Source organism: Leptinotarsa decemlineata, unplaced genomic scaffold (genome assembly GCF_025532065.1).
Source record: "Leptinotarsa decemlineata unplaced genomic scaffold, Ldec_3_MD MMD2_P_RNA_scaffold_2, whole genome shotgun sequence".
NCBI lineage: Eukaryota > Metazoa > Arthropoda > Insecta > Coleoptera > Chrysomelidae > Leptinotarsa > Leptinotarsa decemlineata.
Window position 1 is genome coordinate 23,014,844 of NW_027412529.1, and position 14,340 is coordinate 23,029,183.

A 14,340-nucleotide genomic window follows, 5' to 3' on the forward strand; every position below is an offset into this window, starting at 1 on the left:
TGATTTTTAATTAGGTAATTTATAATCATGAACCTGCCTCACACCCTCACATCTTGTAACTTTGAATTTCTTCAATGAAAACATTATTTTTAATTTTCCCATATCGATGTCAGCAAATATGCTAAACGTGGCTGAGCTTTGTGTTTTTTTCCCTTCCAAATTGACCCCAAACGGTTTATTCATCAAAATTGATTTTTCATTTGAAGTAAATAATATGATTGCTTTTTTTTAGGAAATAATACAAGAAATGCATTTTGAAATTTCACAAATCATTGAACGTACCACTAATTATGTCAAAAATGATTTTGATGGATTGGATGAAAGGCTAGTTTTAAAGGAGTTGATACAAATTATATTCGATCAGTTAAAAGCAACAGCTGACTATCAATATATGTTTTTGAAGTGTGTAGATAAGGCCAGTAAAGTGCATAATATCGAAATTGATTCATATGATATCAACATCTACTGGTCTCAAGTACAAGTGGTGGTAAGTGTTTCATTTTTTATTTTGTATGAACAATATATTTTTATTGGGTTTTGAATATCATCAGGTTTTGTGTATGAGACATTTCAACTGAAATTATCATCCAGTTTTCTAGACAACTACCTAACATACCTGTAATACTGTTTTGTATTCAGACAATGTTTACTTACACTACTATATTTTATCAGCTGGTTCCAAACATTCAGATATCAGGTCTAATGTTGATATTACAATAAAATAGCATTGTCACCAATTTCAAAAATCTCTAAGAAGCGAATAAAAATGTAGGTCATAATATGCAATACCTCAATTTAGCCTCGGCTATTGTTGTAAGGTTTATCTTGTCATTGATCAGAAATCAACATAAATCAATAATTTGTAGAATTGCATTTACATTGCAAATGTCATAAAGATGAAAGTATACTTCTAGATTCCATTGAGCTAGTACAGTATTAATTTCTTTGACTTTCTTCAGATTTTGACAAATATGTTCAATTTGAAAACGAAAATTTCCATAATCCATATTTTAGTGATATTAGTTTTATTTTGACATTGTTGAATGGCAAAGAAAGTATATCCAGCCACAAATCTCAGTTTATTTCTATAACAACTGCTGAACAACTGCTTGAAAACAAGCTTTCATTATATGATCTAAAAAGAAGAAAATAAGTTTTAAATTATTAACATCTATGGAATGCACCTTTTGTTTAGCGTGAATGGTTATTTATCGTGAGAAGTTCGTTCTACTTGCTTGTATTTTATCGGTGTTTGGGTATCCTGTATATTTGGGTCTTGGGAAGATGACGTTGGGAGACAAGAATGAAATGTAGAAACTCGGTTTTAATTCAGAAAAGTATGGTGACTTTGTTGACACTTTGCACATGTCTACGGAGTGGAACAATTTTTCAGGGGGTGTTTATAATAATTGATATATCATTTTTGGGATTTAACTGAATTAGATATATCGAGAGGGGAGTGAGATGAAAATTTAGGGTATTTGTGTATGAGATGATATTATTTACAAACTCGCAACTGGGTTTTAAGGCCGTCGTAGTTTTGAACTGCATTGTAACGTTTCGCCACCACGAGTGGATGGCCAGCCACCAGTACTTTTCTAAATATGCTTTGCATATTTAGAAAAAATAGTAAAGTGGTAAAGAAATTCTATCAGTCTTTCTTATTCAGGAATTTCATTGAATACATGTTCAATTCAAAACGAGAAACCAAACCTGTATTTGATTTTTTCGAAAGCATGTTGAAAATGAAGAAATCCTATTGATCTGTGATTTTTTTTTTAAATATATCAGTCAACTTTCATAAATTGAGAAAGTCTAATTCTGATCGCAAATTGTAAAAGGTTGTTCTGATTCAATATAATGAGCTGTCAATATCATTCTCTCATTCATATACCATACTTTCAAATCATTATAGGCCATAGGATAGTTTTAATATAGTGTCACTAGAGGGTTGCATGTCGATAATGTTAACGACGGGCTACTTAGAGATGAAATCAAATAGTTGAACTTTTCAATGTTGCTCAACTCAGTATCATTTTTATCTAGGGACTGAAATGTTTAAACAAACGTATTTGAAGCTTTTGGGGATTCATCAAATTTGAATAATCCTATTTTTGGAAATTTCACGTGACTTTGCATAACATGTGAATTACTACTCCGCCTTCGGCTCGGGTGACAAAATTTCGCGGGCGAGAATGCCGTACTTCTCTCCCTAGGTGCGTAATATACTAATTTTCTAATAAGATGAGGATAAATGACTAAAAATAAACAATTTTATTCTAGTGGAACGAAACGCCGAATAGCTGATAAAAGCGCAGGCGAGCAAAAAATGGGTTGAATGTAAAAAACACATCCTGCCACAGCTCGAGGCGCGAGAAAAAATAATAAAAGAAACATTTTTGTTCTAATTATTGCAATACTGAAAATCTCCTTCACACTTCTCCTTCCTGTTGTGTCCCAAACATTGTAATTTGTTTGGCAACCCTAGGCCTCATCCTTGTGGCGCCTTGGGAGCCGTTTCTTTCAAACTAGCATCTTTCATGCTTTTGTTGGTGTTTGCTCCACCCTGGATTCGGAGCCGCATCCTTGTGGCTTGGTTACCTCCTTATTCGCTAGAGATACTTTTGAGTCTTCGACAACGTGGATTTCGAGTATACTAGTTGCCTCTCCAATTTGTCTTGACTGATGGTACGTGTAACACCCGCCGGTGGTTCAGGTATAACTACTCCTGCCTTTGATCTTCCCGTTCGCTACTAGTTGCCATTTCGATCCCTAATCCGATTCTAATCCTCGGTCTCCTAGTTTTCTCTAACTAGATTTTGCTCCCCTTGACAGTTCCTGGCCTTTTCCCCCGATATGTTTATCGTCCACTAACGACTCAGGTTTAAGCTCTCTAGCTTCTGCTAGTTCTGAAACATTTCTACGTTTAACGTCCGCCGACGATACAGGTTCCCGTCCCTCTGACGTGGTTTGCCTATCCTGTTTTGGTGGATTCTTCATCCTTTGCATAGTACCTCCCTCTGAACGTACTCTTCAGACGGTAGTGCAGATTCGCTTCCCATCGTCGCAGATTCGCTCCCTCGTGGTTTCCTTTGGCGTTTCTCGACGGCTTCTGGCTTGTCTTTACGATTTGCGGTTTGGTGCGCTACCGTGTTACACTCCGTCTCAACGTGAAACTGATAACTTTTCTTTTGGGTGTTGTCAGGCGTCTACCGTTACTGAGGGCCATCACGTACCCAATGACACCACACTGTCGATGATGGTCTACCCTCAACTGCTTTATTGCCACTATGTTTTTATTCCCTTGAGTTGATACAACTACTCGCGTCATATCTTGTCTCTGTGAGGGTCTAGTTCCCACTCTTTGGGTGTGACTAGCCTCTATTGGCTCCTGCCGTTGACGATGGAATTTCGGTAGGTCCCCTCTTTGACATCTGCTAGAAACTCCCTTGGGGCTATGACGAGGTCCTCTGTCCTCGTGATAGCTATGACAAAATGTGCCATTAATTGTTTTTTGACTGTTAGTATTTACTGCCTCTTAGCAATGACAAAATGTGCCATTAATTGTTTTTTGACTGTTAGTATTTACTGTCTCTTAGCAATGACTCTATAGCCACTGCTTTCTGGGTCAGCTTCTACATGTTGATGAACTTGTGTAGCTGTAGGTGTACCCTCACCTTCGGTTGAATTTCATTAGTTTGGACTTCCATTGTCTAATATGATACAATATGATTTGAAATCCCTGAAAGAACAAATTAAATTGAAAATTAAAATGAATAGGTGAAAATAACAAATAAGCAAAAAATCCTGAAGTAACTTGGCTTGAAATATTTCAATTTTTATTTCATTTCAATTGATCAATTTTCAATTATTTGCTTTATTTTTATTTTATTGTAATTTCATTTCAGGGTTTTTTTGCTTATGTTAATTGTTATTTTCACCTATTCACTTTGATTTTCAATTTTATTTGTTTTTTCAGAGATTTAAAATCATATTATATCATATTAGACAATAGAAGTCCGAACTAATTAAATTAACCATGAAACATTTTCAACCACCTTCTCCACCTTTTCGGTTGAAAATAACTGCACTATTCTGTGCTCGCACATTTCTCCCGCGTTTTTGGCCACTCCCTAGTCATTCTAAAATAGTTGTAAAAATGTTTACATTAAAAAAATCATGAATAACAGTTCTATTGTAGAAAATATAGTCACTGATCATCCATTAACATGTCAACACACAAATGTCAATGTCTATTCCCAATAGAATCGAGCGTTCGTTAAATATATGTCACTCCATTGACTCTGTGATCACGTGGAATCAGATCTGCATCTACTCGCTCGGTTTCAGATTTTCAGATGAACACGAATGAACACACCTAGAGAGTGGATTTTTCACATTCCCTACATTGAAATTTGCATTGGGTTTATAGAATATCAATCCGTTTGATGAATCAACTTCCTGGAGTGTGGGAAAACAATTCTTCAGCAACTAACACTTTGAATTTGAAATCTCTCAAATAAATAAATATTTCAATTAGATGTTTCAGTCTTACCTGAAAATGTCCTTATATGACGAAACTGCAGTAACGTTAGTTACAAATAAAAGTGTTGAAAATCCTAGAAAGTTTCAATTCTCTTTTCTTCATTATTATTTCCTACCACGTAGTAACGGCTACATCCATCAATTTATTAAAATATTAATGTTTTTCGGTAATATTCTAGCTTAAAAGGCAAAATTAAATTACATGTGTCGGTTTTAATCTTTTTCCAAATTCAGAAATACATAAAAATTTAAATCAGACTAATTGTTACACTCAGTCATAATAAACAACTAACAATAACTGCTCCCAAAAACTAGAACTGAGTCTTCATGACGTTCTTCTTTCATCAGTTCAAATCAAGTCGATTGGTATAACACGCATGAAAAGTTATAGTTCTGGTGTAAGGAAGAAGTGTTTTTGTTGATTTAATTATATGCCAGAGATTTCAGTATCTTTTTATAATATATTGATCATAAGCGGTTTCATGACTTTCATGTCTATGTTCGATGGGAGACTTGTCACCTTTTCGAGTCTCAGGAGCATTTAAGTTTTGTATCGCCTTTTTTGGTTTATTTAACCTTCTACAATCGGAAAAATATAAAAATTGTAATGGTGAACTTAATACAGAAGAAGAATGTTGGTGATTTACTGCGTTTTTGGAATGAAACACTTGTTTGTTGAAGAAAGACGTCGTATTCGTTTTGAGTTCAACTTGCAACATTTAAACAGCACACACTAGTTTTTGTCTGTGGAATGTGTAGGTGACGTAAGTGGTACAGCTATATTTTGAACTACTACCAACAAAGAAAGCGACAAAAAAGATCCCCAAAAAAATGTTTTTGTTCTATATAAATTTGATAATCACCACTTCTGGGTTTAATTTTCTATTCCATTACTTTTTCTGAATCTTCTGCGATATGTTTACACTTTCTGGGATACATTTATTACACTGACTCAATGGTCAATATTTTTTAAATTTAAAATTATTATGGAGAACTGCCTTTTACATTAGGGTAAACGAATATTACAATAAATAAATTGAGCAATCAATACCTGAATGTTTGTGAGTACGCTTTCCTATAAGTAATAAACAATGTTTTCCGTATGATGTACGAATTATAAAATTGAGTTGTTACTCACCTGTGGTCCGCCCGAATATTAATAGGCTTCGTAAATTAATATTAGAATTTTTCAGTTACAGTCATTTCTCACGGACTACTTGGACATTCAAAATATTTCAAGTCATTCACAAATCAGCAATATTACCAGTATCAATGATATTTCAGTTTATTTTTCAAGGAGAAAACAAACATCGTATGTATTACTCTGAATATTTTTACTTGTGTTTTCTCTTAACTACCTACTAATATGTTCATAGGAAACGACATACACTATTTAAATTTGAAGGATCATCAAGTGCCCTTAGTTTGAGTGATTCCCTAAAATCTACAAAGAAAGACAAGTTTCTAATTTGTCCTCCACATCCAAATAATCTACTAGTAGTTTTTATACCCTTCTTCTGTTTCATAGAAGAATTGGAACAAGCAATGAATATAGAAAACTATGGGTATGTTCTAAAATATTGTTGATGACACTTTTTCAACTCATATTGTTTTCAGAAGTAGCAATATATATCAATTTCTGACGAAACACGTTTCAAATGTCTTTTTGAAGCGAAAATCAGATGAAATTGTTGATCAAATTGAATCATGTACTAGAGCTGCAGATGCATGGAAAGCCACAATATTATTAGATCTCAGTGCTGACTACAAACCCCTGCTAGTGGTAAGTATTAAATGACAATTGAAATATTAAAAATATCATAAACAAATTTTAACACAACCAAAAATAAAAAATGCAAATTAGCAAAGTCAGTTCATTCAAAATATTGGAATATTTTCGTTGCTCATCCAATAAAATTGACATTTTTCGCATTTGATTTTTTTAGATATAAAAGCGATACTCAAAATCACTCTTTAGAACTTTAGGCCAATTACTCATTAACAGAATATTTCGAAATTATTTCACTCTTCTGAGGGTTGCTCAATTTTGTTTCATTTTTATTCCTTTTTCGGTGGTTTTAATATGTTAAAGTGTAAGTTGTCAGGAATAGTAAAGTATGTGAAACGGTTTTTCCTTATATTTATCTATTCATTGATTTCAAGTAACAGTTACCACTCGTGAAGTGAATGCAGAAACATTCCTTAAATGTGCCATCCGCAGTGGAAAATTTTCATGATAAACTCCAAATGTTTTAGCTTTCTTCCTAAGGCAGATTTCAGCTAAGAATTAAGACATATTCTTACTCGCCACATGACTAAATTTACTAGTTGTGAATATTTATTTTTCTTTCCTAAAGCGAAAATATTAGTCGATTTTCAATGATCTACACCAAAAATATTCAAAAAATAATCTTGTTTTAATAAACTAGTTGAAATATTTGATGCACTTCAAACTTGTGAAAATTTCTTTCAGGTTTTTTACATAAAGCATACATATTTTTCATTTATAAATAATGTCGTGGTAATGACATTCATAGTTGTCAGATAATATTTTGATTTGCCAAAAAAGTTTATTTTTTATTTTTCAGTTTGAATGACATTGTTGAATGACATCCACACCTCTGTGGATGCTTCAAGTTCGTGGTTTAAATTGTAATTCCTGGTTTAAATTGTAATTTGATCAATACATTTCCAAGATTAGAATCTTTATTCTGAGAGTTTTTGAAATTTAAATTTGGTTGGTGTGGAAATCTGAAATGGTGAAGTGTGGAAACACATCATTATCTTACAAGTTAATCATTTTGGTAAGTAAAGCTCGGACAGGTGGTATAAATTCAATAGATTTTTTTTAAAGGATATACTTTTATATCAAAAATTGAAAGCTCATAATTTTCGAGTTCAACAATAATATGCCACATGTAATACTTCAAGTTATATCATACTGAAGATAAAAAAAAACGTTTATATTTCTCAACATTCATTTCATTAGGTCATTTTGCATTGAAAACCTGAGAATTACTGAGTAGTTATTACAAGTATATTGCCAAACAAGAGTAGACTATGAAACTTTTGAATTCCTTACTATTGATTGCATTAATAAATTAACTTGTTGTTTATCATATCGATTTATGAATCTTAAATAATACCGTTCTGAAAAAATTTAATCTGAAGAGAAATTATTGGAGTATGAACATGCCTGAGCAAGCTATTGTATAGTGAAACACGTGAATACGTTACGTGTTACTTGAATACGTTATGAAATTGATTCAAGCATCGGCCAATTCCATCACATTGTTTTATTCTCAGTATAATAAAAACAAGCACCTTTCCTAATCACCAGAAATGCAATACTCTTCTTGATGCTCGTTTCTCTAACCAAATTGGCGTCTTCAGGAGATTAAGAAAACTGGATTTATTCCATGTCAGAGTTTTAGTTATACCTTTTATGTTATTAACTTGAAGTGTTACATATGATATGATGTATGTGGTATGGTTAAACTCAGAAAAATATGGGATTACAGTTTTTGATATGAAAATAAATCCTTTTGATTTAAAAAAGTCGGTGACATAATCTTAGAAGTTAGTTGGCAAAAATCAATTTTTTGAAAAAAAGTGGAAAATTGAAGTACAAAACTAAAATTATCAAATTTCAAGATAGTGGAGCGTTTCCACTGGATTTATTCCATGTCAGAGTTTTAGTTATACCTTTTATGTTATTAACTTGAAGTGTTACATATGATATGATGTATGTGGTATGGTTAAACTCAGAAAAATATGGGATTACAGTTTTTGATATGAAAATAAATCCTTTTGATTTAAAAAAGTCGGTGACATAATCTTAGAAGTTAGTTGGCAAAAATCAATTTTTTGAAAAAAAGTGGAAAATTGAAGTACAAAACTAAAATTATCAAATTTCAAGATAGTGGAGCGTTTCCACACATTCCGGGTGCTATATACAATTTATTTAAGACAAGGAGGGTCAGCATGAGAAAATCAGAAACACAAAGTCAGTTGAATTAGTGAAATTTTATTTGAATGACCTTTAAAATTTATTTGCGAAACGATTTTGGTGATATATCAGTGATGTCAACACATCAAGAGGAACAAGCCTGCAATGATATCGAATTGAGAAAAAAAAATTAATGAGTAATTTTTAGAAACAACAGTACAACTGAAATATATGAAGGGATCTCAAAGAATTCCACCTTGTATGTCTTCAGGGTGGAAAACAACAATAGCTTTCGATCGATTTCTTTAAATCAATTAAAATATAAGAATTTCTTAAATAGGAAAGTTCAAAATTTGATTGATTTAGAAAAATTTATTAAAATATAGGAATTTCTAAAGTGGGCTGTTCAAAATTTAGTCGATTTGGGGAAATCGATTGAAAGATGAAAATTTCTCAGGTGAAAAAGCTTAAAATTCAGTTTATTTTTGAAATCGATTTGAACATGAAATTTTCTTATTTGAGATGGTTCTAAATATAATCAATTCAGAGGAAGTTGATTAAAAGATAAGAATTTCTCAAGTAAAATATTTCGAAATGTAATCGAGAAGGAAAGAGAAGAGAAAGGGCTGGTAGACCATGGTCGAATGGAAGGAACCTGAAGTACCAAACGTTTCGTCTACTACTGCGGCAGACTCATTAGTGGTTTATGTGTTGATTACGAAGAAGAACAACAACGACTGACTCAGACTGATGGAAATGAAACAAACTAATTCGAAATACTACCTTTGCGACTTGAGAAAATCTGGCTTATGTTTCTTCCTTTAAATTAATGTTGACCAAAATCACACAGAATTTATTACAAATATCAAATGGTGTATGAATGTTAGTTGTCCAGTAGTGAAAGTTACGGAATTTATTAAATAAGTGGTTAACATATGAGGTTGTTCATATGGTTTATTGCTGGTTTTCAATAATATATTTTATTCATTATCATTTTGAATTTAATTCCTGGTACTCATCTATTACATATTTTGTGACATCCTCAAGAATAGGTTGACCGCTTATCTCTCGATTTTCGGTCGGACAACGTGAAAAAACTGCAAGAAAAATAGACTCGTTCTAATGCATTATGAAAACTGATCTGAACAGTCATCTGAAAGTCCGAATAATATTACTTGTTAGGTGGTTGCAACCCCTATAACTGAAAGGGATTTACGGCTTGTGTGACGATAAGGACAAAAAACCAACCATATTCAAATTATTAACATTTTGGAGGCCCGAGCAGTATCATTTGACCATTTAGGTCTTTTGAGTGAGATCATTCGACCATTTCAGTCCTTGGTTCCGAATCAATCTACCATTTCTAACAAAAAACGAACCTTCAAAGTAGTCTTATTTTCTACTCTTCAACTTCCACATCCTGACCGGCATTAGCTGGGATAATTGTTGTTTTTCCATATTAGCCACTTGTACCTACTAAATCTGGGTAGCTTGATCCTTCGAACCTGGTCATTCGACCTTTTTGGTCCATTTGATTCACAAATCATTCGATCATTTTGTTTCCTTCGATTCTTGGAATATTTGACCTGTTCGATTATCGGATCATTTGACCTACGGTTATAAATGATTAGTGAAATTGATTTTCATAAATATAATTTAAAAATTTGTCTCGTTTACTATTTTGAGGTACATACCTTTCAAAATTGATATTTTGTAAAAACGTCGGAGCGTGTTGGATGATTGCGTGTTGTTGTTTGTCGTCTATCGAGTCGTCTAGTTATAATAATCGTTATCTAAGTATTTTATCGCCTTCGTGGCGATGATACTTGGTAACAAAAATAAATTCACGTTGACGACGACGACGACATAGACGCGGCATCTTAAAGTGCGAAAGCGACGAATCGTTTTTTCTCATCGCAAGATGAGAGAAACGTTACGTAGTTTGTACACAACGAAATCGTATCGAGTCTCCGTTGTTGGGAAAGCGGCTGCGGGAAAGTGGTATATAAAAAAGAAATATATTTTTTTGGCTTCAGCGTGAACTTGTTTTTCTTCTACAGATCTTGCGAGTTGTTTGTAAGATTTTTATAAACTTTTGAATATCATTATTTTTTATGAAAAATAATTTATAATTCTAACACTTTCTCGCTCTTATAGTAAATTTTAATTTTTACTGGAAATAGAATTGGAGAAATTTTGTTTCTCATATTTATTATAATTTGATACTTTGCTCATTTTAACTCTATGACATATATATCCAGGTTTATTAATCAAGATTGTGACGAAAACCTGCCTTTGCTTCCATAAGAATGAAAAGCTTTTGCATAAAAATTATTCAGAAAAAAAAATTCAAACATACTTGAATTAAAATGATATTTAGAAAAATTTGGCAATTAGAATTCTCATACTTGAAATATTTCAGGCTGATATATTGTTTCATCCCATTCAAAATTCTCAATTCCTATTTCAGTAATACTTGATAACTTGCCTCTCACGTTTCTATTTCTTAGAAAGACGCTTACTAAATAACCCAAATTTCAAGGTGGCTTATTCAGCGTTCTTTGGAGATTAGTTAATGAATATGGTAGCTCCTTTGTTTGCTAATATGTTTTAACTTCCCCATCATAGTAAGCATATATAAATAAATTGATCAATCGCGGACATTACACCCAATTTTTCAAATGGTGGACAAGTTTCATCAAATTTTGAATTCAATACTATCACCGATTCATTTGCGTTGTGAGAACTTTATTAACATGTGAAGATACACCACATAAGAAAATTCTATATGACGTTATACTGTGGAAAATCACGGCTAACCATGATCTTCGAATTTATTAGCTGATATTGATGTGTTCAATATCCCAGGAGCATAAGGCCACACAAAAGTCTCATTGATACCGTAGGAGTGACGAAAGTGGTAATAAAGCACTTGTAGGCTTATACTCCAAATGCTACAGGTCATTTGATAAACCGAGGTCTTCAATTTTATCTTTATTATTATCGTCATTTATTTATTTATTCATTTTAATGATAATGAATAAATAATAATCATAAATGTCATTTATTGGTGAATACCAAAGGGCCATCGACCGAAGTTCTTCAGCCAGTGTACAATTTTTTAAATATTTGCAGTGATTTTAACAATACATTATATTTCTGACAAAAAAAATTAATTATGACAGTGATTTGATGTTTTCCCAAATAGGTTTTTCCGGGTATTTGAATTTGGATGGTTGTCCTTCAGCTCTTTCCCTACATAATGCCTGTAGAGTCTCCAAGTTAGTTTCATTTTTGGCAAAGCAGTTTCCTAGGTCTGATAGTCTCTCCTTTATAGGTTTCACTTTTGTAGTTCTATAAAGCAGTGCGTTTGAGGGATTGTGTAATATGTTCTGAGGGTGACGCATTTTGATAATACTCCTTAGTGTAGATGTGTCAGCTGTTTGAAGATTTTTTAATGCAGGATTACAACTTGAATAGATTACATGTGTATATTCAAGAAGTGGACGACATATCATTTTATATATTTTAGCTGCAGTTTTAGTGTTGATTCCTCGTTTTTTAAATGTCAGACTCCGAAAGTGTTTCCTTCTATTGATGCATTTCTTTTTAATCATTTTTGTATGGCTGTTCAAGTTGATTGCGTTGATTTCGTTGTTGATGTTTATTGGTGGTAGCGTCTCTGAAGGGTTATGATGAAAAATGATGAATTGAGATTTTTCCGGGTTAATGATAACGATTTTACCATAGAAGAACACATTTTTCTGATGAATAATTAGTTTTTGTGGTTGACATTTGCAAAAAAATATGTACACAAATTCTGAAAAAACATTGTATCACAGGATAGTCACTCATTCTATCACTACATTTATCATGTATATTATTAATATCTTACCCATTTACTCCTGATTATAGGAAACAACTGATGTTTAAAGAATCAATATTACAAACTGTTATTTTTTTTGGATCAAATCATTTTGCTGCATTTATTAAAATATGACATAAAGAAAGAATGTATGCCTAAAACTCGTCTCCACAAGTCATGTCATGAAAATTCGTTAAACAATCAAATATATTACTGATATAAAAATTTTGTTTCAACAACAGTGTTGTTATAATAAGATATCTGAAAATAACTTCAGATAATATTCAAAAAAGGTTAGCAGATGTACTGTGTACAAAATATTCACCTTCATTGTTAATTAATTCCAGAGTACAGTAACTGTCGAAAGGTGCATAAGGGAGTGGAAAGTGGTATTGAATTCTCTACCACTTTATAGCGAGAGAATAGCCGAATACTCATGTAAAGCTTTGAAAGAATATAAAGATACCTGCAATGCTGCATACAGAGGAATAGTTCAACCACACTCTGAAGATAAATGGATATGTAGTGCAGCTTGGCTCAAAGATGATGATATTAGCAGATTCTTGAAGTAAGTGATGTTCCTCTTTTATTTCAGAAGAAACAAATTATTTAAATAAAATGGTTTCCAGCTTTCTATGAAGCATAAGTTAAAAATATAAGTTTATGTTCAATGTGTTATCATCATGATCAACAAAAATTGAGACATTTGTATATGGTACATTTCTGATGATTTAAAAAAAAATACCTGCTGACAGTTATGAAAGTTTTTATAAATCGTGAACATATTTCTAAAAATAATAAGAAACAGAACCTTAACATAACGGAACTAAATATCTCACTTTATCATATATACAGTATCTACCATAATGAAATGTTACGTAAATTCATTAATGAAAGATAAAACATGAATCTCTGGCGTCTTTTCCGAACACCAAGAACTGCAAGACTTTTCTCCACGCGCGTACCAAGGAGAAAAGTTCATCTCCTGAAGACGCCAAATTAGTGAAACACGCTTCAAAATTATTGCAATTCAGATGTTTGGGAAAAATACTTGTTTTAGCATAAATTCATTATCAGCTCAATAAATAGTATAATTGACGTCGATTTTTGTTGTGATTTACCATTATTTTAAATAATAGTTCAATACCGGTTGACCCACCTTCCAGTAATGACCGTCACCACCGTTTTTTTTGTAATGGAACACCCTGTTTGTTTTTCAGTTTTCAAAGATATCTTGCTGAGTAGGTTCCAAAAATCTATCACAATTTGCATCAAATTGTTATGGGGTGGGCAAAAGTACAAGAGATGTTTTAAAAATTTAAATAGAAATTATTATGGCTAATTATAAATTTATACATTACTGTAATTTTTACAAAATAATGCATGAGGTATGCACATAATGAAAATTATTAAATGAAATTACCTCATTATGCAGATAATGGATACACTACCAAAGAAAATTCACAGTAAATATTCAAAATATATTTTGTAATAGAACAGTCACACAGATTTGCAGGTTTGTTAGTATTGACTGTAGATTTTAAACTAACCCATAAAAAGAAATCTGATAGACTTGAATTTTATTTAAAGTAATGATCTGATGTCCGAGAATCAGTATGGTTTATGCCCAAAGAAGTCGACCAACAGTGTCACCTTATCATTTTACAGAAAAGTATTAATTTTCTAGAAGCATGGATGTGCCTTGTTAAAATCTTCTGTAATTTCAGCAGGGTATTTGACTGTGTTCAGCATGATGGTGTTGCTTTGGATTGGATAATGTCTTTTGTTGGTAATCGTCAACAATATGTCAGTATTAAGACTAATGATAAACAGTCTAGAGTGGCAGACTCAAACAGCCTTGATATAAATGTGGGAGTTCCCCAAGGCTGAGTATTTGGCCCTATCCTGTTTCTTTTTAATATAAATGAAATCGACACTTTAGCCACATATGCACATTTTTTATTTACATGGATGATACAAA

General features: G+C 32.3%; 1 protein-coding gene across 1 annotated transcript in view; it reads left to right on the forward strand.

Annotated features, from left to right (window-relative positions):
* Sec8 (exocyst complex component secretory 8) overlaps positions 1–14,340 on the forward strand; it is a 54,210-nt gene that overhangs the window by 19,937 nt on the left and 19,933 nt on the right. Inside the window, exons 8-12 of the mRNA XM_074185851.1 lie at positions 233–487; positions 5,739–5,857; positions 5,922–6,110; positions 6,163–6,328; positions 12,707–12,927. Coding sequence (XP_074041952.1) covers positions 233–487; positions 5,739–5,857; positions 5,922–6,110; positions 6,163–6,328; positions 12,707–12,927 — 950 coding nt within the window. The remainder of the gene's footprint in view (positions 1–232; positions 488–5,738; positions 5,858–5,921; positions 6,111–6,162; positions 6,329–12,706; positions 12,928–14,340) is intronic.